The sequence below is a fragment of the Grampus griseus genome, assembly GCF_964374135.1.
Source record: "Grampus griseus genome assembly, chromosome: X".
NCBI lineage: Eukaryota > Metazoa > Chordata > Mammalia > Artiodactyla > Delphinidae > Grampus > Grampus griseus.
The window spans coordinates 12,405,610-12,430,831 of NC_138999.1; the positions used below are offsets into that span (position 1 = coordinate 12,405,610).

A 25,222-nucleotide genomic window follows, 5' to 3' on the forward strand; every position below is an offset into this window, starting at 1 on the left:
GCTTTTCCCTTAAGCTACTAATAAAACAAAAAAGACTATTTTAAAAATAATCAGTGCTCTATAGACCAGATAGATCTAATTGATATTTACAGAACATTCCACCCAAAAGTGGCAGAATACACTTTCTTCTCAAGTGCACATGGAGCATTCTCCAGGACAGATCACATCTTGCGTCACAAATCAAGCCTCAGAAAATTTAAGAAAACGGAAATCGTATCAAGCATGTTTTCTGACCACAACGCTATGAGAATGGAAATCAACTACAGGAAAAGAAACTATAAAAAACACAAATACATGAAGGCTAAACAGTGTGCTACTAAATAACCAAGGGATCACTGAAAAAATCAAAGAAGAAATTAAAAGACACATAGAAACAAATGACAACAAAAACACTACGACCCATAACCTATGGGACACAGCAAAAGCAGTTCTAAGAGGTAAGTTTATAGCAATACAATCTCACCTCAAGAAACAAGAAAAATCTCAAATAAACAACCTAACCCTACACTTAAAACAACTAGAGGAAGAACATATGTATATGTATAACTGATTCACTTTGTTATACAGCAGAAACTAACACACCACTGTAAAGCAACTATACTCCAATAAAGATGTTAAATAAATAAATAAATAAATAAAAAGGTCCAACTAAAAAAAAAAAAAGAACAAAGAAAACCCAAACTCAGTAGAAGGAAATAAATCATAAAGATCAGAGGAGAAAAAAATGAAATAGAAGTGAAGAAAATAATAGCAAAGATCAACAAGACGAAAAGCTGGTTCTTTGAGAAGATAAACAAGATTGATAAACCCATAGCCAGACTCATCAAGAAAAAAAGGAAGAGGACACAAATCAATAAAATTAGAAATGAAAAAGGAGAAATCACAACTGACACTGCAGAAATACAAAGGATTATAAGAGACTACTACAACTATATGCCAATAAAATGGACAACCATGAAGAAATGGACAAATTCTTGGAAAGGTACAATTTTCCAAGACTGAACCAGGAAGAATTAGAAAATATAAACAGACCCATCACAAGTAATGAAATTGAAACCGTAATTAAAAATCTTCCAACAAACAAAAGCCCAGGACCAGATGGCTTCACAGGCAAATTCTATCAAACATTTAGAGAAGAGCTAACACTGATCCTTCTCAAACTTCCAAAAAAATTGCAGGGGGAGGAATACTCCCAAATTCATTCTATGAAGTCACTGTCACCCTGATACCAAAACCAGAAAAAGATATCACAAAAACAGAAAATTATAGACCAATATCACTGATGAACAAAGATGCAAAAATCCTGAACAAAACACTAGCAAACAGAATCCAACAGCACATTAAAAGGATCACACACCATGAACAAGTGGGATTTATCCCAGGGATGCAAGGATTCTTCAATATATGCAAATCAATCAATGTGATACAAAACATTAACAAATTAAGGAATAAAAACCATATAATCGGGTTTCCCTGGTGGCGCAGTGGTTGGGAGTCCGCCTACCAATGCAGGGGACATGGGTTCGTGCTCCGGTCCAGGGAGATCCCACATGCCGCGGGGAGGCTAGGCCCATGAGCCATGGCCGCTGAGCCTGCGCGTCCGGAGCCTGTGCTCCGCAACGGGAGAGGCCACAACAGTAAGAGGCCCGTGTACCGCAAAAAAACCAAAAACGCAAAAAAAACAATAAAAGAAAACCATATGATCATCTCAACAGATGCAGAAAAAGCTTGTGACAAAATTCAACACCCATTTATGATAAAAAAAAAATCTCCAGAAAACGGGCACAGAGGGACCCTACCTCAATATAATAAAGGTCATATATGACAAACCCACAGCAAGCATCATACTCAATGGTGAAAAACTGAAAGCATTTCCACTAGGATCAGGAACAAGACAAGGATGCCCACTCTCGCCACTATTATTCAAAATAGTTTTGGAAGTCCTAGCCACAGCAATCAGAGAAGAAAAAGAAATAAAAGGAATACAAATTGGAAAAGAAGAAGTAAAACTGTCACTGTCTGCAGATGACATGATACTCTACATAGAAAATCCTAAAGATGCCACCAGAAAACTACTAGAACTAACCAATGAATTTGGTAAGGTTGCAGGATACAAAATTAATGCACAGAAATCGCTGGCGTTCCTATACACCAACAATGAAGAAACAGAAAGAGAAATTAAGGAAACACTCCCATTTACCATTGCAACAAAAAGAATAAAATACCTAAGAATAAACCTGCCTAAGGAGGCAAAAGACTTGTACTCAGAAAACTATAAAACACTGATGAAAGAAATCAAAGATGACATAAACAGATAGAGAAATATACCATGTTCTTGGATTGGAAGAATCAATACTGTGAAAATGACTATACTACCCAAAGCAATCTACAGATTCAATGCAATCCTTATGAAACTACCAATGGCATCTTCACAGAATTAGAACAAAAAACCTTACAATTCGTATGGAAACACAAAAGACCCCGAATAGCCAAAGCAATCTTGAGAAAGAAAAACGGAGCTGGAGGAGTCAGGCTCCCCGACTTCAAACTATACCACAAAGGTACAGTAATCAAGACAGTATGGTACTGGCACAAAAACAGAAATATAGATCAGTGGTACAGGATAGAATGCCCAGAGATAAACCCATGCACATATGGTCACCTGATTTACGTCAAAGGAGGCAAGAACATACAATGGAGAAAAGACAGCCTCTTCAATAAGTGGTGCTGGGAAAACTGGACAGCTACATGTAAAAGAATGAAATTAGAACACTACCTAACACCGTACACAAAAATAAACTCCAAATGGATTAGAGATTTAGATATAAGACCAGACACTATAAATCTTTTAGAGGAAAACCACTCTTTGACATAAACCATAGCAAGATCTTTTTTGACCCACCTCCTGGAGTAACAGAAATAAAAAGAAAAATAAACAAATGGGACTTAATTAAACTTAAAAGCTTTTGCACAGCAAAGGGAACCATAAACAAGACAAAAAGACAACCCTCAGAATGGGAGAAAATATTTGCAAATGAAACAAATTAATTAATCTCCAAAATGTACAGACAGCTCATGGAGCTCAATATCAAAAAAACAAACAATACAGTTAAAAAATGGGGTGAAGACCTCAATAGACATTTCACCAAGGAAGACATACAGATGGCCAAGAGGCACATGAAAAGATGCTCAGCACCACTAATTATTAGAGAAATGCAAATCAAAACTGCAATGAGGTGTCACCTCATGCCGGTCAGAATGGCCATTATCAAAAAAGCTAGAAAAACAATAAATGCTGGAAAGGCTGTGGAGAAAAGGGAACCCTCCTACACTGTTGGTGGGAGTGTAAATTGATACAACCACTATGGAGAACAGTATGGAGGTTCCTTAAAAAACTAAAAATAGAACTGCCATATGACCCAGCAATCCCACTACTGGGCATATACCCTGAGAAAACCATAATTCAGAAAGAGACATGCACCACAATGTTCACTGAAGCACTATTTACAATAGCCAGGACACGGAAGCAACCTAAATGTCCATCGACAGATGAATGGATAAAGATGTGGCATATATATACAATGGAATATTTCTCAGCCATGAAAAGAAATGAAATTGAGTTATTTGTAGTGAGGTGGATGGACCTACAGTCTGTCATACAGAGTGAAGTAAGTCAGAAAGAGAAAAACAAATACTGTATGCTAACACATACATATGGAATCTAAAAAAAAAAATGGTACTGAAGAACCTAGATGCAAGGCAGGAATGAAGACTTAGACATAGAGAATGGACTTGAGGACACGGGTGGGAGGGGGAAGCTGGGGTGAAGTGAGAGTAGCATCAACATATATAGACTACCGAATGTAAAATGGTTGGTGGGAAGCAGCCGCATAGCACAGGGAGATCGGCTCAGTGCTTTGTGACAACCTAGAGGGGTGGGACAGGGAGGGTGGGAGGGAGACGCAAGAGGGAGGGGATATGGGGACATATGTATGCATATGGCTGATTCGCTTTGTTGTGCAACAGAAACTAATACGGTATTGTGAAGCAATTATACTCCAATAAAGTTCTATTAAAAATAATAAATAAATAAAATTAAAAAATCAGTGTTCTTTAAATTTATGATCAGCCAGGTTTTTTTTTTTTCCGAAATCACTGTGCATACCTGTAGGCAAGGCAAGGTAGTGTAATGGGATTTTAATGCATGTTAAATTTAATAATCAGAGAAGCGGACATACACTATGTTTTGTAGCATTTATCTAAGTAATAGGTTGGGTTCTGGATGCTTTTAGACGTTCTTCATTCAATCAAACAACGGTATTTTGAGGAAGTCAAGACAAAGAATTGAAGTGACTATTATGAGTCCTTATTCCAGGATTTTCTGCCTCCAAGTACAGTTATCTCTATTTGTTTTGTTTTTATTGACATATAGTTGATTTACAATGTGGTGTTAATTTCTGCTGTACGGCAAAGTGATTTAGTTATACATATGTATACACGTACACCCGTGTATATTCTTTTCCATTACGCTCTATTATAGAATATTGAATATAGTTCACTGTGCTATACAGTAAGACCTTTTTGTTTACCTGTTTTACATCTTCGGGTTTTTTTCTTTTATTTTTTTTGGCTGTGCCATGCAGCTTCCGGGATCTTAGTTCCCCGACCAGGGATTGAACTCGGGGCCACGACAGTGAAAGCACCGAGTCCTAACCACTGGACCACCAGGGAAGTCCCTCTATTTGTTTTTTAAAATAAACTAAGAGTGACTCAAATATTTTAGAAACTTCCAAAGAAATATTCCTAAGAGGTCGCCAGTTTTCACTAAAAATACAAGAGACTACAAGGACAATACTGAAATCACTGTTATTTATGGGAATTCCCTGGCGGTCCAGTGGTTGGGACTCGGCGCTTTCACTGCCATGGGCCTGGGTTCAATCTCTGGCAACTAAGATCCTGCTAGCAGTACAGCATGGCCAAAAAAAAAAGAAAGAAAGAAATCACTGTTATTTTTGGTAAAGATAAAAACGATATTCAAGTCCCCAGTAGACCACAAAATCTTTTTTTAAGTTGAAATTCCCTATGACACTATGTAAAAAACACTATTTTTGTTTTCCCCACAGTTCAAACCTCAATGTCCTACATGTGGTTGATACTCAAGAAATGCTTCCTTAAAGGAAAGAGAATGAATGTAGAAGTGAAAACCACGTATACATTTTCCTTTCACAATGGAGAAATGAAACAAAACCCTCAACTTTGTAGATGGAGAGAGGACAAAAATCCAACTTTCTTCCCGGTGACCCTATATATGGACACTACTTTCAAAGGAAAGGAAAACCAACCAAAGAACTCGCCATCATGTGGGGCTTACCATGTTGGACAACTGGTTCTCTTAATGGCTCCCCAGCAATCAGGACGAAGTGGTTTCTCTCAGGACCCTAAAGTCAAGAAAGAGACCATCAAACAATAAACAGCCTTATTTTTGAATGTCTGATTAGGAGTGATTTGAAGTTGACATTCGGGCCAAAGGGATGATGTCCCTAATTCTAAAGATAAATTCCAGAAATATTTTCTGTGCAACGCATGATATGGAAATGCCTATTCTTTAAGACGTTTGGTAGCAATCAGAACTCAAGAATATGTCCCGAACACCAAAATAATAACCTTCTCTAATAAAGAAGGAGAATTTAAATTAAGATTTTTCTTTAACTAGAAACATCTTTATGACAAACTATGTGATTGACTTGGCCTATTATAGAGCTTATAACTTCCTGCTAAAAATTTAATTTTTAAAAGTGAAGAGTATTTATGCAAATCCAAAAGTAACATTTTATTACTTTTGACATTTATTACTATTAATGTAAAATATGCCCCAGAAATGTTGCACTAAATGGAACCTTACAAAAACATCCCAGGAGGCTTCCGTGGTGGCGCAGTGGTTAAAAATCTGCCTGCCAATGCAGGGGACACGGGTTCGAGCCCTGGTCCGGGAAGATCCCACATGCCGCGGAGCAACTAAGCCCGTGCGCCACAACTACCGAGCCTGCGCTCTAGAGCCCCCGAGCCACAACTACTGAGCCCACGTGCCACAACTACTGAAGTCCGTGTGCCTAGAGCCCGTGCTCTGAGAAGCCACCGCAATGAGAAGCCTGCGGACTGCAACGAAGAGTAGCCCCCGCTCGCTGCAACTAGAGAAACCCTGCGCACAGCAATGAAGACCCAATGCAGCCAAAAATAAACAAAAAAAATAAATAAATTTATTTTTTAAAAAAGTTCCCGAGATACCTGCTCAGGCAAATTTCTCTCCAAAAGGGTCCTATTGTGTTAAAGTCTCTAAAAGTTTTTGTTTAGAATTAAGATTAGGTTTTTTTTCCCTGAAACTGAAAAAAAATATTAATTATTAAATCCAGTGCTAGTGTGGATGCAGGGAAATATACACTTTTCTATCCATCATTTGGGAGATTTTAAGTGGGTGCTGTAGTCCTTCTAGAGAGCACTTTGACAATATGACTTCAAGCCCTCCTGTCGCTGACGCCCTCTGACCCAGTAATGCCAGAGAAACCAGCAGAAGAACCTCCCATCACACTTGTGATAATATATTATATGCTCCTACTCATATAAAGCTCTTTAATTAGAAATAATTCTAATGTTACTAGTACCAGAAGATTTATCACTGGATTCAACTAACATGAAGCATATGAAGAACGAAGTCTTTAATCTTCCATGTAGTTAGAAATATTTGTATCTTACAGAACCGACATTTATTTCCCCTTCTGCCTCTAACTTTAAAAAATTAAAAGGGAATTTAGGGTCGAATGGTTTCTGCAAAAGTCTTAATTTACTCCCTACAGTCCCAGGGCTGTCCATTTAGCACATCCACCCAGTGGATGCTTTAATGATTTCTTCATGTTTAAAAAACATCTGTTTAACCATTCCCAGGCCTGTATTTATTTACACATCACCTTATGTATCCATAACCCAATTTGCTGTCAAAATATGCCAATGTGAACTCAGCTGAGACTCAGAGTAAGCTAAAAAACCCCTCTCTGCCAGTCACCTGCACGCCAACATAGTTTTCATCCCTACTTTTCAAAATTCATCTTTGCAGGAGCTTCTGCACAACTGTCTCTTCAGTTCTCCTTATTGGAATGTCACGAAGTGGCCAGACGGGTTTAATAGGCTCACAAGACGGTAAGCGAACAATCCAAGGGAATGAAGGAAGGAACACAAGGAAGAAACCTGGCAACCTGGATTAAAAAAGGCTCCTTGGACTCCTAAAATATCAGAAACTTTACTTAAAAAGCAAGGACTCAACACAAAAGGACTACAAAATGGATCATATGTTCCTCTCAGTTCAACGTGGGGCTGACTTTCAGAGGGCTCCATGGGAATATGTGTGTAGATCTATATTTATACCCCTAAAGGGCTGATCCATTTTCACTTATGCTAACAATAAAATCAATCAATTGCATAAAGAAAGAAAAAGTGAGAGACAAGGAAGAGCTGCCTTCAGATTCAAGTTTCTAGGGGTAAACAATACGGACTTTCAGTGATTCCTAAAGATGACGAATCAGTGTAGATAAAACCTTAAAATAAACCAGTAGAAATAACAGAAATTAATGAAAGAGGCTGATAAACTTGTGGCATAGTTTCTTTCCCGGAGGAAGAGAAAAAATTTTCCACGTACACAGGAGATTTCGGCATTTTCCTGGGAACTAGTAGAAAGTAGAAGTTAAGAAAATTAAAGCAACCTAAGTGTCCATCAACAGATGAATGGATAAAGAAAGAAGATGCAGTACATATATACAATGGAATATTACTCAGCCATAAAAAGAAACAATATTGAGTTATTTGTAGTGAGACGGATGGACTTGGAGGACATTATGCTAAGTGAAGTAAGTCAGAGAAAGACAAATACTGTATGATATCACTTATACGTGGAATCTAAAATATACAACAAACTAGTGACAAAAAAGAAGCAGACTCAAAGATACAGAGAACAACTAGTGGTTACCAGTGCTGGGGGAGGGGCAAGACAGGGGTGAGGGATTAGGAGGTACAAACCATTGGGTGTGAGGTAGGCTCAAAAGTGTATTATACAACACGGGGAATAGAGCCAGTATTTTTAAGTAACTGTTAATGGAAAGCAACCTTTAAAAATTACATTAGGGCTTCCCTGGTGGCGCAGCGGTTGAGAGTCCGCCTGCCGATGCAGGGGACGCGGGTTCGTGCCCCGGTCCGGGAAGATCCCACATGCCGCGGAGCGGCTGGGCCCGTGAGCCATGGCCGCTGAGCCTGCGCGTCCGGAGCCTGTGCTCCGCAACGGGAGAGGCCACAACAGTGAGAGGCCCGCGTACCGCAAAAAAAAAAAAAAAAAAGAAAAAGAAAAAAAAAATTACATTAAAATTTTTAAATGCAAAAAAAATGTTTGAAAAAAGAGAATTAAAGATTTTTAATACTTAACCTTGTTCTCCACCTGGACACTGTCACCTTCCCCCAGCACGGCTGTGTGATGAGGTTCTATTTTTTGTTGCGTGTCATCAGGTCCTACAAAAAAGACGACCCACTCAATTCAGTCCTCATGGTAGTACATTTCTCATACGATTACAAACTTGGTTAACTACACGGCACCATAATATGAATTTCAAGTTCAGAAACAACCAACTTAGGAATCTCCTGAAATCTCTTGTTGATGGTATTTGCTATCATTAAAGTCCAAAACTGGCTGCTTTCCAATGTAGAAAAGGACAAGGAAGTGAATCCTGTATTATGTTTCCACTTACACTTTCAATGTCATGCCTAATAGGTTAATTAATAAGCAAAGTCCTTGCCATTACATGCTAATAAGAGTGTTTCCTTGGGTCAATTATAAATCTCAAAAGATTTAAGCATGCTTAGGAAAATTAGTAAATTCCATCATTAATTCCTTTCCACAAGTATTTATTGAACACCTACAACTAACTGCCCAGCACTGTGAGAAAATGCAAAGAAGTGCAAAGCCGATTCCTCACATACAAATAACTCAAAATCTCACTGAGAGAAAGTAAATATATATTCATAAAACAGAGACTAATTCAACTGGGAAACAGGTAAGTTGGAGAGCTAGTGAACAACAGCTGTGGAACTATGTACAAGGCCCTCTGCTAAATGCTGCGGGAGTGGGGAGGTTTCAGGATAGATGTATTTCCATCCCTCCTATATTAAGGCTCACAGATGAAACAGAAAAAATAATACAAATGAAATTGTGTGTTAAAGGCAACAAGAAAGGAATAAACAAAGTTCAAAGAGAGAACAGGGACTGCAGATCTCTGCAGGATCAGACAGACCGATAAAAGGCAAAGCTAGGATAAAGGGTGCTCTAGACAAGAGGACAGACTGTGCAAAGGTGAGGGGCTGGCAATGTGCAGGGCACGCCCGGGTGAACCTCCTATCATTGCTGGAACATTCTTCTGGGAAGAATGATGGCAATGCACACTTGCTTCAGGTCAAGGGAAGACATGAAGGCCATGCTTATCCGTATAGAACGGAGGACCTCTGAGGAGAGGGTGTGTGTGGGAAATGGTTAGATCTGTGTCTTGGAGAAATAACTGAAAGCAGAGCACAGAATAAATTGGAGAGGGCACGACTGAAGTTAGGATGACCTGTTAGAAGTTTATTCTAACAGTCTCAGTGGAAATGAATTCCAGTCTGAACTGGGAGAGTGGACACAGAAAGAAAGGAATGGGTTTGAGAGGTGGAGTGGAGAAAGAAAGATTGGGCAACAATGGGAGAGAGAAGAGCCGAAGAACACGATTCTCCCCAGAAGCAGCATCATGCAGCGGCCTGAACGGCCACAGCAGGCGGCGGGTGGGACGTGGCTGGGCCTTTCAGCTGACTGAAAACCAGACACGTGAACACACAACAGAGAGAAGACTCCGGACAGGCTGAGAAGCCCGTTAACGATGTCTGCATGACATTATGGACTATAAAAAAAAAGGGCATTCACCTGACACGATACAGCTAAAGCTGAAAAATCAACATGGAAGCACTTATTTAAGCAAAAGCAGTAGCTTGAGGAATTACCATATAAACATAATTTGTGAATTTTGTGAATACTGACTGGAGTTCAAACATAGTCATATTTTCTAGAGAAGGCCTCCCTTTCACCTCCACTTTGGAGATAACCTACATGAAGCAGCAGGGTTCATTCTGATGCTTGCAAACGTGAAATAGGATTCTAACAGAGAACTTCTTAACCTGGAGTCAATGTGTTCCCAAGGGGTCCATGCATAGAATTCAGAGCAATCATGGACTTGCATGGGAGACAAATGACATCTTTATTTTCACGAACACCTAACTGAAATGTGGCCTTTCTTTCAGTCATGACTGTAGCCAGAAAACCACAGCAGTATTAGCTGGACCAATGATTTTGTTTCCAGTAGAAATCATGGATATTTTCATATCACATTAGCATTGTAAAGATCTCAAAATAAGTTTATGTTAATCACTACTTAACAATTTAAAGTAGATCTGCTTCTGGATCATGTTATTTCAAATGTCATCAGAGAAGCACACGTAGAACTGTATCACAGACTTGTTCTTTTAAACTTTTAATGACACCATTGAATTAAAAAAAAAAACCAAAAAACATTGTTCAGAGGTGGGGCCTTGGCAAATGTCAAAAGGGTTCATGGCACAAAAAGCTTAGGAACTTTTGTCTCAGAGGCAGTGGTGTGCTAGTTAATGTTTACCAACCGGCTTTCGGGGACAAGGGGAAAAACAAACCTGATTTGTACTGTGTGCCAATTTCCATGGTTTAAATGCTCCCGTTGTGGCCAATTTCAAGCTACCAATCTGAGGCCAGGGAAGAGGTACACAACCTGCTCCAGCAAAAGCGAGCCCCAGCACATCACTGAAGGCTTCTTCTCCCCCAAGGATTTTTAGGTTAACAGATGTCACGGCAGTGAATGATAGAACTCTGCTGATTTTCCACTCATGCAAGGATGTGGCCATAGAAAGAGGGGTCTCGGAGTCTAAGAATAATCTCATTTAGATTGGGGTAATATTTTAAACTGTGAGATAAAGCAGCATTAAGTGTGCTTTACTGAGATTCCCTGGGAGCAATGAACCATGTCTTTATCTTCAATGAATTCATATGTAACACCCATTACCCATGTGGTCTACCCCTGACCCCTAATTTTATCATGTAGGATGTTTTATGATACAGAGAGCAAAATGATTTATAAAACCCCTTCACTATGTTTTAATGGAGTGAGCTGGCAAGAGACAGCTCTCAAAAATCATGCTGAACTGGGATTTCTCTGCACCTCCTATCAGGGTAGCTTGCTTGACTGCCAGTCATTCGTCTATGAGAAAATCTTAATTTAGAAACAGAGTTCATATTTCCCTAAGAGCTCTCATTCTAATTTTATACGGAATGCAATTTCCGCTCATTCTACTTGCTGATCTAGGAGAGGAATCACAGTATTGATTCTGAAGAGGCCATTTGAAATGCTCCACCATAAGGCAAACTTTTTTTTTTTTTTTTGCGGTACACGGGCCTCTCACTGTTGTGGCCTCTCCCGTTGTGGAGCACAGGCTCCGGACGCGCAGGCTCAGCGGCCATGGCTCACGGGCCCAGCCGCTCCGCGGCATTTGGGATCTTCCTGGACCGGGGCAAGAACCTGTGTCCCCTGCATCGGCAGGCAGACTCTCAACCACTGTGCCACCAGGGAAGCCCGGCAAACCTTTTTTATAGACACTGGAAAGTCAGGTTTTTAAGATTAATCATTCTAAGTGTACCTTTAGCTTCTGTATTATTTTATAAAATGTTTAAAGCAGGATCACATAAAGCAAAGATTGATTCCATCTTCATGTTATTTCTATGCTGTTTCACCCATCTGGTTATCTCCTGAACCTAAAATAAGTCTCAAAGAAAATATATTTTATTGGTTCTGACTACTTTCAATTATAAATCGAGCCAAATCAGATAATAAATAGTTTCCACTGGGAAGCTTCGCCAAGATATCTAATAGTGCAGTTAAGGAAAATTTAACTGAAAACGAACTGCAAATATTTTTGTTTGCGTAAACAGTCATGAAAGGGCAAAATACTTTAAAACATTTTAAAGTTAGTGCTGCATCTTCAGTGTGTGGTTTATTGCTGTGAAACTTCTCCCCATACACAAGATTTCCTTTTTCTTCTTCTCTTTACAAGAACTACTGTCCCATTTACCCTCTGTTCCGTACATTCTGGTACTTCTATCACAGATTTTGATATCATCAATTTTGTATGTATAGTTGAAGCCTTCTTATCTGATGCAATCCGGATCATTAATTGAAAAAGATTAAGCTGCCTCCAACATTGTACTTTAAATTAAATTGTAAATGTGCATCCATTTGCCAATTTTTAGAAATTGGATTGAAGCACTGCCTTTCTTTATAAAGCATACCCATAATGCACCACTGAAATCCTTCTAGATTTTCAGTTTCCCCTAATCTTTTACTGTCATCTCTGCCATACTAATTCTAAGAGTTTTCTTTAGCAATATACTTTTACAAAGCACGTGACTTCGGTTGCTCTAGAAATACAAACTCTTTTCAAGCTTATTTCGTTAATTTAAGTATTATTTAATTAAATCGCATAATTGCAATCACTGGTGCAACTGGCATAAACAGATTAGAGAACAATCACACCTGCCTTTAAGTCCACTTCAACTTGCCAGGGGGAGTAGCAGGGGGCAAGTGGACCAGGGGAGCCGATCATCCTGGGCGTTCAGGCACCTCATTCAACGTATTCCGCATGGAATGAGGTGCACTGCTTAGTCCAATTCATTTTGGGTAAGTGGAGGTCAGCTCGGAGGGCTCCTAGTGTGTTTCCCCACCTTTATTGAGATCCAGGGGCTGTGTCAAACTTTTTAATACCCCCCAGAACCAGAAGCAAAGCGCAGAGCACAGTGAGCATGAATAATTACTTATTCAAATAAGTTTGAAACATTTTACTATCCACATAAACCAGTTAGTTGTCATCTCAATAACCACAAATATTTTTAGATTTCTAAATATATTTTCTAAGCCCCAACAGTATATTTGATACTGGTTCTTCTAAGGGACTGGCATGCAAGCTGATAAACTGCCCCAAGCTTCAGGGACACAGGATACAAACTCCTGTAGCCTGTTGATCTCTGTGTTGATGTGTAATGTCATTTTCATCTCAGCTGCAGGGAAGGGGTTTAGAGCTAATATCCTTGGGATCTACTGATTTTCTGACCATGCTGTTTTATTTTGTTTTTTTTTAAATCATATACTGCATAAGATTTCAGCCGGGGGCTGGTCAAAGGACTTGTTGCCTCAGAAAAAGACTGCTGTCAAAGATCTTTCTCCTGCACAATTTTTAAAGCTACTATTCAACAGTCAGAAGGCTTGAAAAAAAACACAATGTATCAAAAATTAAGAAGATCCTGGAAATCCATAAAACATCTCAAATAAGTACTCTTAAATAAGGAAGTACTAATTCTATTTGTCTTATTTTAGTTCTGTTAATTCCTTCTCTTCTTCAGGGTGTCGTTAGTGGGCAATTACATGACTTCACTATACTCACCATGAACTTTAAAATATCTAACTTAGACAAATAGTTAACGTCCAGCATTTTCTAACGTTCAAAACTCCACCTGTCCTTACAAAACTAAATCTACTGATGTCCATCTTTTAAGTACTTCCTGCGTCAATTAATATTTTTTTAATTTATTATTTATTTGGCTGCACCGGGTCTTAGCTGTGGCACATGGGATCTTCATTGCCGCGCGGGGGACCTTCATTGTGGCACGCGGGATCTTTAGTTACGGCATGCGGGATCTTTTTCTTTGTTGTTGTGGCATGTGGACTCTTAGTTGAGGCATGTGGGATCTAGTTTCCTGACCAGGAATCGAACCCAGGGCCCCTGCACTGGGAGCGTGGAGTCTTAACCACTGGACCACCAGGGAAGCCCCAATTAATATTTTTAACAGTCATCCTAATCTCCACTTATGGAATCTCCCCAGACTACTTTCTCAAGCCAAATTGCAGTCTCTTTATTCCAGCCCCATACATTAAGTACATATTTATAACATCTATTTCAACAGAATGGAGGTACATGACATTTAAGACAATTACTTGCTTATCAGTTCCTGCCATCTGTGGCTGCCTGCTGCCATCCTGGTTTTATAAGCAAGATAAAACTGAGGCAATAAAGTCAGAGAGCATTTTTTGGATTCTCTCTATAGATAGGTCAGTACACATTCAATAGCTATTTCTGCTTTGTTGTTTCTTTTTTTCTGGTGATGTGTTCTTGCCCTTTTGTTTTTCTCATTAATATCTCCATTCGAGGGTCAAGAGGAGGAAGGGAAGGAGATGAAATTCAAATGAGGTCACCTGGCCAGCTATTCGTTGGCTGAAGCAGGTTCCCAAGAGGGCAGTTTCGCGAGCTAGATTCTCTCCATGGTCCACTTTACCCTGGACAGATGCAAGTTTGCTCCAGCACTACAGACCGTGACCCCATTTCCTGCCAGATGTTTTGCACTTGTGGCTCATGGTCATGAGAGGTGACCAGGCCAGTGAATAGGGATGACTCAGGAAAATCCTGCCTCACCTCGAGAAAAACAAGTGGATGTGTAAGTCATTCTTACCCCTCGAACCACTGACCTTTTCACTTGTTAAATTCTTGGACTAAAGGTCTGTCAGGAAACAAGGCTCTAACTACTGATTCAAAGAGGGTTTGAAGATTATTTGTTAATCTTTCTCCCCTTCAACTTCTACAATGTCATTTAAACTGAAGGGGTTCAGAATGAGACTCCCCAAGATGTGCCCCTTTGGCACGCAGATTGTTTTGAGCTGAAGACAGTCAAGGCCCAAAAGACTCAGGAAGAGCTTCCAACCACTCTCTTAACTACCTTAAAGAATTTAGCTAAGGGGCCTGGTTCAAAGAGAGAGCTATTACCAGAGATAACTTTCATCTGAATGACCTACCTGGATGGCAGGGCAAACATCTAATTACCAAACATCTGCTCTTCTTATCGTCCTGTGAATTACTCTCCTCCCCTTTGAAGCCCCAGGTTCCTATCTCATTCTTTGGCTCAGGATGGCATCTGCCCAACTTGCCCTTGGGTCTCTCATTTTACGGGACCCCTGTGCCTATGTAATTAAGTTTGTTTTTCTCCTGTTAACCTGTCTCATGTCAATCTAACTCATAGCCCAGCCAAAAAGAACCTAGAAGAGTAGAGGAAAAATTTGTCCTTGCCTATAAAACCAAAGTCAAATGTGAGCTTTTGTAGCGCCCACAAGCTAAGAAAGGTTTTTATGTTTTCAAATGGCTAAAAACAATCCCAAGAGTAGTAGTTCATGACACGTGAAAAATATATGAAATTCACATTTCAGTGGCCATAAATCAACTTCTTTTGGAACAACCATCCCAATTATTTATGTATCACCTGTGACTGCTTTTGTGCTACAAAGGCAGGAATGAGTCACTGCAACAGAACCGTGCGGCCCGCAATGATGAAGACGGCTGCTGTGTGGCCCTGTCCTTGCTCATTCTACGCATTTCTGGTATCCTTAGCACCGCAGAATCCACGTGCTTTATTACTTTCCGTTTGTGCAGATTATTTTATTTCTCCTGAAATCCTAAGTCAGGGGTGCTACCTCCACAAAAATGGCTTTTACTCCATTTTAGAAAGTACTATGTGATAACCAAGATTTTCAAAAGATCATAAAAACAAATGACGCTTCATCCCTTCCAGATGGTTAATATAGTTTAATGTGTGTGCCCACGGACTTGTGATACGACTACTAAAGTGTTTTCACACTTCCTCAAATGCTGAAATAAATGAATTTTGCTTCTGAATCATAATTGAAATGCTAATCAATGAAAGAGGAACTAAGCCCATTTCTGTGGTATAAAATCAAAATACACGAGCTTGTGGTACCACTATTTTTCAGAAGATTAATTTCAGGCAATTAAACTGCCCTTCTGGAGAATATAAAGAATGCTTTAAATGGCTTTGGGTGTAGCCTTCAAGCCCTCAGCAGACAGTATCAGTGAGCCAGCTGTCTGGGGCTGGGAGTGTGTTGTCCAAGGAGTAGCCGTGCTAGGGCAGCAAGCTCACTGCAGAGGAGGCTACCCTACAGGTTGGGGTAAAGAGCTCCAACCACAGAGGGCCTCAGAAATGGGATTCTTGGCCTGTAGCTTGGAGCGGTCAGATGCTCTGCTCCATCCCCCTCACCCCGTCCACACCACCCATCACGGCCATGAGGGGCAGGGAAGGGGAGAAGGGAGGCTGGTTCTCCTACTGTAGGTTTTCCCAGAAGCACTGCCTGAGGTGCATATTTGAGTCCAAGGAGTCTATCTGGGAGGCAGTCCCAGGAAACACCAGTCCAGGAATTGGGAAAGTTAGACAGGAAAGGGAAGGCAGACAATGAAGGATGTGTTACCAAGGACGATCACGTGGGTTGCTTGAACATAACGCCTCCAGGAGACTCTAGGAAAAGGCGTCACACACAGGCCTCAGCGCTATCCCACCTGAGGGGCAAGGCAGCTTCCTTAGCACTTTCATCCTGCCCTGACTGGGGCAGAGTAGCCTTCCCAGGATTCAGAGAAAGCCTCAGGCCAAGAAACACAGGTACTACTGGCAGTTGGAAGTTGGTCAGTGGGCCCTGACAAACCTACAGCGACCTTTCCTGGCCTCCATGCTGCTTCTAGGAGGATGGAGAGAGTGGGAGTAGATACAGGCAGGAGCCAGCCTACTCTACAAGCTCCACTCTCCCACCACTCCTGGCTCTTCTACTACTGGGTTGGCTAAAGGCTTTAGACTGGAAAAGACAAGTTAGATGGTGTGGTTCCTGTGCTGTCACTGTACAAAGGATATGGGGTGGGGCACAGGGAGTGGAATTGACAAGCCCTTGGTTCTGGTCCCAGGTCTACCAATGCATAATTCTGGCAAGTTTAATAGCTCTCTAGACTTTACATACCTCATCTATAAAATGAGAGTTGATTGGGTCTCAAACATCCCTTCTAGACTAGACTCAACAAGTGACACATGCACAGCCCCTCGGAATAAAAGAAAACCGACTTAGACATTTCTCAGAAGCACCTGGGACTGCAAATTCACCTCCTTCCACCTCCCAGGAGATAGTGTCCTGCTCCCCTTGCAGCCCATTAAAGCTTTATCAGTATGGGGCTTGCCAACATCCTAGCAAGGTGTCAACCCACATAATTGCGCCTGGACCTTACATTTGCACACAGGCCACAGTAAAATGGCTGCTGTCATGTCTGGTGTTCCTGTTCTCCTCCCTCACTGAATATACTGGAAGCTGAGAGGTGCCCTGCCCTGGGTGTACCAGGATGTACCAGGATGTACAGGGGGCTGGTGCCGAACAGGAGGAAACACAGTATTCAATTACACGAAAGGTTTCATCTTACCTTTCCTTCCTGGCAGTAGTTTAAATGATATTGCAATTGAACCCAAAGCAACAGACTCATCACTTACCAATATACACATTTCCAGATATGGTATAAATGAAGCTTGTCCACCCTGAAAAAGGACCAGCGACATTAAAAGGTTAGTGTCCATAATGCCAAAAGAACAAAGAGATAACGATATCAAATATTTAATACTCTACATATGACATACAAATATATAAACTTATATAAGTTACAGATACAAAAGGTTTGAAAATGAAATCTTTTAGATATAAATACATTTTAAAACTTAAGTTCTGTAAACAGTTTTAAGCACAGTCCCACATGCATGCATTCACACACAAACACACACACCCCCCAAAACCTAAATGAACTGGCCTCAAGTATTTAATAGCCACCCAAGCAGGCAGTGCGCTATTCACTGGCTATATATCTATATGCCAACAGCTGTACTAACAAACAAGCTGTTCCTTCCGGGTTGAACATCATGTTAAGAACTACAACACACCAGTCTGGCTTATCTTCAGTTCCTTGGGCCTCCAAACAGTTTTTTTGTTTTTTTTGTTTGTTTGTTTTGGGCTGTGTTGCGTCTTCGTTGCTGTGCGCGGGCTTCTCATCGTGGTGGCTTCTCTTGTTGCGGAGCACGGGCTCTAGGTGTGCGGGATTCAGTAGTTGCGGCACGTGGGCCCTAGAGCACACAGGTGGGATTCAGTAGTTGCGGCACGTGGGCTCAGTAGTTCTGGCTCGTGTGCACCAGAGTGCAGCCTCCTTAGATGTGGCGCACGGGCTTAGCTGCTCCATGGCATGTGGGATCTTCCCGGACCAGGGCTTGAACCTGAGTCTCCTGCATTGGCAGGCAGACTCCTAACACTGCGCCAACAGGGAAGTCCCCTCCAAACAGTTTTAAGTGACAACCCACTATCTGCCCTCTTGGACCGAGCACTGGATTTCCACGGATATTTATGTATTGTCCCTATGGCCCACAGGGGACGCTGCAGCGCCACTGAGGGACATGAATGTAGGAGTGGCCAGCCCAAAACAGAATCAGAACATCACTCCGTGTGCCTTTGGGAGAAAAGAAGATCTGAGAAGGGAATGCAGGGCCGAGTCCAAGGTACAAGGGCAGGACCCACACTGGAGCCTGTGAGAGAGTCAACGTGGTGGCAGAGTAAACAAAACCAAGGCAGGCATGGAAGAATCACAGAGGACAAAGTAGACTCTAGGGATGTGGCTGTGCTGGCAGGTGGGTTGAAAAGTGCAAGAGAGGCCCACGTGATAAGGCATGACTGATCAAACTTAACATAAACTGAGTCTGGTTGGAAAGCCTGAAGGATGGCAAAACAAAGACAGACACTCAGGTGGACGCCAGACGATATTTTTTTCATCCTCCTATTTCACACTTTTTCCTCCCCGAGATTTTACGAGAATGAGTGTAAGGGCTCTGGAATTAAGTCTAACTGCTCAGAGCACACTCGCTCTTTTGCTCCCTTACTGACCCACTTGTTCAGTCTTCCGAGCTCGGCCTCCCATCATCCAGTGACCAGCTACCACACAGGTGTACTTATTGTGGGTGGAGACAGAAAGACGAAGGCACAGCCAGGGGTCTTCACATTGTCCAATTTGGGGGGACGGAGGTTCGTGCTAGATGCTGAAAACACATGCTAACTGTTCCCGGCCCATAAATATCATTAGCAATTTGGTTTTTGTGTTTTCAGTTTCTTTTCTCTTTTATGCACTATATATTATTTGCTTAAAAACTAGAACTCAGTGTTCTATTTTGGATAGCTTTCCAAAACACAGAGAAATAATTCATCCTTGGGAAAGACTGCAAAGCATTCCATTGCAAGGACGTGTTGTGATTGACATAATCGATCCTCTCCTCGTGGTTGAAAGGTATTAAAAAATTAATGGTTTCCAAGTTTGACAGAACGTCAAAGCTCTCAATTGTTCAAGTGGGTTTTTATTTGGAATCATTTTGATTGTTCTAAACTCATTTCTCCTCCACCACCTTTGCTTCATTCCTACTCACCCTTCAAGCAGAAAACTAGTCTACACATAATTGCCTCGGTCTGTTTTCTTTCTCTTTTTATCTTTTTAAATCTTTTATCCAGAAGGCCCAAACGTTTGCTTAAAGGAATGGCCAAGTCAATGTATTATGTGCATTCCCCTGTTGTTGTTCCTTGCAAAAGTCTTCCATTAGGATACAGACTCCACCTTCACCATCAATAACACAATTCATGCTACTGGCTAGAAGGCACAGTGTTACAGGGAATAAAATAGGAACAGAGGGCAATTTCCTTTTTTCCTTCTTTTTATCATGTTGTCTATCTGCACTGCACTCGCTTCTACTGAACCTAGTTTAATTCCCACTAAGCATTTTTTCTTAAAACTATAGCAAAACAAGAGTCAAATCATGTGAATGCTTACTATATGTTTATGAACTACCACATTTTTTTGGAATTCCTTCTCTGCCAAGAGCAGGATTGTATCATCAAAGAGTTCTCTTGTGAGATTTTCAGGTCCCTCTCATCTTTCTTTGTTCCCCTATCTTTCCCCCCACTTTTCTGTCCTGCACCAGGAATGGATACCATCCTGGCATTTTTATTTCTGTCTGAGGTCACAGGCCCTGCAACTGTGGTCTCCAAGCTACTGGCTCTTCACAGCTGGGAAGCTCTTTCCCCTCCCTCCCTCAGTCAATGACAACGAACAGGAGCTGGGATGAAGGTCACATTAACCCCTGGTCCTGTAGCTTGGGTTAAGCGGCAACACATTTATGTCAGCCCTTCTTCAGTCCAACAGAAGACGTGGAAAACTTTTCTTTTAAACACAAATCATTTTCTGTGGCATTTGCTCTCATTTCCAGGGAGGTTCCCAATTCTTGCAAACATCCCTAGTGAGAGCGTTTCTTGGCCTACATTCCTTGCCTTAACCCAGCTCATTTTCCTTCCCCCTCAGTCTTAAGTTCATTATTTCAAAGAACTTTCCAATGGCTGCTTATACATGAATGTGTAGAGAAAGCAGAAAAACATGACTTGGTGGCACGCCAAATCCATGACAAAGGTCAGCTCTGGGTTCGAAAGGGGAGAGGGGAACAGGGCTAAGGAGAGAAGAAACCTCTACCCAAACTCTGGGTCACACCAGATGCCACACCTCAAAGCAGTGCTGGTTCCTAAGAGCCTCCCCCCAGATGGCTCTGCATTCAGCTTGGGTAGGCAGCTCACTCACCATGGACCTCATGCCTGGCCTCCTGGACAGGAGGCAGACCCACCGGCTCTCCCCTTCCCCCTCCTCATTCCACCAAATTATTTGTTAATTTTTCCTTTGAAATAATTTCAGACATACAGAAAAGTTACAAAAATAGTATAGAGAATTACCATACACCACTCACCCAGATTCTCCAAAAGCTAACCTGTTATCACATATGCTTTAACATTCTCTCTAGAAATATACATCATTCTTTACTTTCTGAAATATTTGCGAGTAATCTTGGAGACATGATACCCCGTTACCTTGAAATAATTTCCTAAAAACAAGGATATTTTCCAACGTAACCCTAGTGCACTTATAAAAATTATGAAATACAGTATCAGTTTAAAAATTATGACCATTAATACAATACTATTAGCTATGTACAGATATTCAAATTGAGCTAGTTGTCTCAGTAATGCTTTTTAGGGCAAAAAGAAAAAAACATGTCTAGGCCAGGATGGAATCCGGGTTCACATGCGGCATTTAGTTGTCATGTCTAATCTCCTTTCATCTGAAATAGCTCCTCAGTCGTTTTCTTCATTAAAAGTACAGACCCATTATTTTGTAGAATGTCCCTCAGTTTGGGTTTCTGTGATGTGTCCTCATCATTAGACCACATTGTTTGTTAATCCCTTTCCCTCTCAACTTTAGAGACTGGTTTTTGTTTATTTTCAATACTTTAATATTTTAGTTCAGAAGAGCACAAAGGATGAAACAATGAACATAGACACTGGCATATTTATTTCATATCTTTCTTCTCTTTTAGGTGAGAGAAACAGCCCCTAACTGGTTACCTCCGATCAGTTTTCTACACGCAGAGAACGTGACTTTGTTGCAGGAGAAGGGGGCACGAAAGAATGGTCACGTCCCAGGTCTCATCCGAGCCCCTGGGACGGGCTGCCAAGTGAGGGTCCTTGGCTTCACAAAGGAAGGAATTCAAGAGGAAGCTGAAGTAGAGTGAAAGCAAATTTATCCAGGGAGATATGTGCTCCATAGACAGAGTGCGGTCCATCTCAGAAGGCAAGAGAGGCCTCTAGGGTGTGGGGACATTAGATTTTATGGGCTGGGTAATAGGCTAACGAGTGGGAGGAGTATTCCAGCTAATTTGGGGAAGGGGCGGGGATTTCCAGGAATTGGGCCACGGGCCATTTTTCTGGCCTTTTATGGTCCGCCTGGGAACTGTCGTGGCAACTGTGGGTGTGTCATAAACATGCTAACGTATTACAATGAGCGTATGATGAGGCTCAAGGTCTACAGGAAGTCAAACCTTCGGCCATCTTGGGCCTAGTAGGTTCTAACCAGTTTTTGTTGTACGTATCTGCTTCGACTGTCACATCTCTCTCTCTCACTCTGACTCCCATCTCCCTCTTTCATTTATACAGATCCTTAGGATTACATCAGCCCACCTGGATCACCCAGGCTAATCTCCCCATCTCAAGATCCTTAATTTAATCACACCTGCAGCATCCCCTATACCATGTAAGGTAACACATTCAAAGGTTCCAGGATTAGGTCGTGGACATCTTCGTGGGGCCATTATTCTGCTTACCACAGAATAATGCGATAAGCTATATGTTCTCTAAAGAAATTTTGTGGACTGATGTACATATACTCTAAAGAAAAGTTAAAAGTTGAGGGAAGCAAAATTAAGTTTTTCGATACCATAACATCCTCCATTTTTTAACACTCCAGATCATGCTTTTAAATGCCAAGTAGCAGGGATACTGTGAAGGAAGATGGAGAAAACAGAGTGCTTGTTGAGGGCCCAACTTTGATGCAGTCAGTCAGAAGACAAAGGGGACAGGAGGACCAGAAGGCGCAAGTTTCTCGGCAAAGATTGATATTTTCCTAGAAATACAGATTTATGTCCTTCTCAATGAATGATAACACATGGTGCTATCTGTATATCAGTTTGCAGCGAGGGAAATCAGACTGCTTTGCAAGAGATGGTAAAAGTCACTGCAAAAAAACACAAAACACGAAACACAACTACTTATTCTTACTTTAGCCAAGAACCAACATGAAAAATGTGAGAGGAATCTGGTACCGTCAGGGACTCAACAGATTGGATTCTTTGTGAGTGATGCACCATCTAGCTCAATTTCTGATATCAAGTGCCTTCCAAATCATCACTGCATGAAACATCTGTTTTCCGCAAGGTTAGCACAGCCCCACAGAAATGTGCCTTGCCCAAAGGAAATAAAGAGATGGCAAAAATCGATTCCAATATTATTTATGGGATGGAATTCAGATAAAACCTGTCTGACTCATGAGAAATGTTGCCAGTCTCCCTTAACTGGATGTCCCTTGGGACATATGCTTTTTTCTGGTGTCAGAAATGGGATGGTAGCAGTGTATGCCTCTATTTCTATCCCTTTAGTTTGGTGATGATACAAGAAAGTCAACATTGAATTAGTTAGATTGCAAAGCTTACGCCAAAAGCCAAACAAAACCCAGACATCCACGTCAAATCCCTTTACCATGAGTAGCAAAACAATCAAAATATTATAAACAAAACACGATCAGGACCCAGCCAATGGGCTACACATTTCAAGGAATATTTGATGCAACAAAGCACTCAAATAAAATGAATTTAGACAGGCCTTGAATTTTATACTGGAATTTGACTTGGAAAGGCGGATAAAAAAAAAAAGAGACAAAAGGTGAGCTTGACGTGAATGGTTTGATAATAAAACTTGTACAGTATAATTTTACTAGCCAGTATGTTGGATTACAGGCAGCCAGTACTATTGAGTCTGTAAATAGTAAGTGCTTTATAATACCTGAATTAATTGTTTGTCTGGCACTGGACAGGGAAGCCTCAAACGTTAGACTTGTCACCTAACGCAATGAAGGCGTGTATGACTGTATACGGGGGGTGAGGGCACGGTGGGGGGGAGAACACACTGTAAGTGGAAGTGACATATTGGAAAAGAAAGGTTCTTCTGCATAACTGGGTTTATAACAGACTCGTTTAAAGTGGGTTTAGAGCGACTCAGTGATATACATGCATTTCTAAGCTACTTGTTTTTGTATGCATTCCAAAACATTTTTGAAAACAAATCTCAGGTTTAAAATTCATAATGACAAGATAATCTAGAAGTACAGCTTTGTAAACTGACAGATACACATTCTCTTATGAGGCAATATATAGGGTGGCAGCGGAGTGCAGAGTCAAAATTAACATGAACCACACACGCAAGTGTTGGTGGGGTCATGGAGAAACTGCAGACCACTGTGCAGTAGCCAGGCGCAGGGAACAAGGGGAGCACCCGCTGACAGGGAAGAGCTAAATGCATCGTACTCAACCCATGGCGTAGAACGTCGCCGTTCAACCAAGCCATACGAGCAGACTCGGAGGAACTTCCATGAGGTATTGTCTGGTCACAAAAGCAAGATGCAAAAAATCTATTTCTGGTATGATTCCATTTTAGTAAAACAAGGACAAAATAACCCTGTATGTGTGTATATTTACATGTACATAAATGAAAGTGGAGAAGAGTAAGCGTCGAGAAAAACACTGTAAGATCTAATTCAAGGATATATCTGGCATCTACTGCAGATCTGGGATATACAGGGAGGATACTGCTATGGGTGGATGAGGGACGGAAAGGGTTTAGAGGAAAGCAAACTCGAAAGTAAAAGAAAAACCCACAGCACTAAAACTTCAAGCACACGTGCTATCACATTTATTGTTATAAAAATTATGTATGAAGGTAGACATATGCATTCATGTGAAAAATCTTCCTGTACTTAAAAATGCCCAGAATGAAAGAAACCAAAGAAGAAAACAATGGGTCTGAGGTTGATGCCTAATGACCTCAGGGGTGGCCATTTTTAAAAATAAAACTGGCCTTAAACACTTGGGAGTTTTCTAACTGTTCTTTGGATTTAAAGGACGACTTAAAAGTAAATCCTCCATAACCAAAGCTGTACCTCAATCGAGAATGCACTTGTTCATAACTAACACAGATTGGATTGCCCTCCAGGAACTCTGTGAGTCAAAGGTGGCCTAGAAGTCAGGAGACCTGGGTAAACGTCCTGCCGTGTCCAGTGAGTCCTCACGTGGCCTTGAGCAAGGAGCGCATGTGTTGGGTCTCAGCGTTCACAATGACAAAATGAGGGGCGGCCCCAACGGTTCAGCCCTAACATTCTCTGAATTCCTCCTGATTTTCTTAACTTGAAAAGCTCAAGCAGTATTTGCTAATTTAAACATAATTAAACGTAAACAAGGTTCATAGAACTTTGTGTTGAGGTTCAGAAACAAGTCCATTCCAGAGAAAGCAGCCCCTTGTGGGTTTTTTTCCCCCTGAAATGATCACTAAACTGCAGAGCCCATCATACCTTTAGGAATAGGCTGGGAATGCTTTGCTCCTTGGCCCAATCTGAAGTCCAAATATAAAGTTGGTGTGTGAGTGTAACTCTTGGACCGCAAAGAAAAAGGAAATCATCACCATCTTTCCAGGAATAAGGTTCATCTTTACCTCAGCTGGACCCTCTGTCATGGGCCTGGAGTCTGGATCCATTAACATATACAATTCCT

The 25,222-nt window shown here is 41.2% G+C and overlaps 1 protein-coding gene across 1 annotated transcript in view; it reads right to left on the reverse strand.

Moving 5' to 3' along the window:
* The window catches only part of PIR (pirin), a gene marked incomplete at both ends in the record, with an annotated part of 100,367 nt that overhangs the window by 4,659 nt on the left and 70,486 nt on the right, over positions 1 to 25,222 (reverse strand). The window contains 4 exon segments of the mRNA XM_082681203.1: positions 5,372 to 5,438; positions 8,465 to 8,547; positions 17,498 to 17,542; positions 25,024 to 25,102. Of these exon segments, the coding sequence (XP_082537329.1) occupies positions 5,372 to 5,438; positions 8,465 to 8,547; positions 17,498 to 17,542; positions 25,024 to 25,102 (274 nt within the window).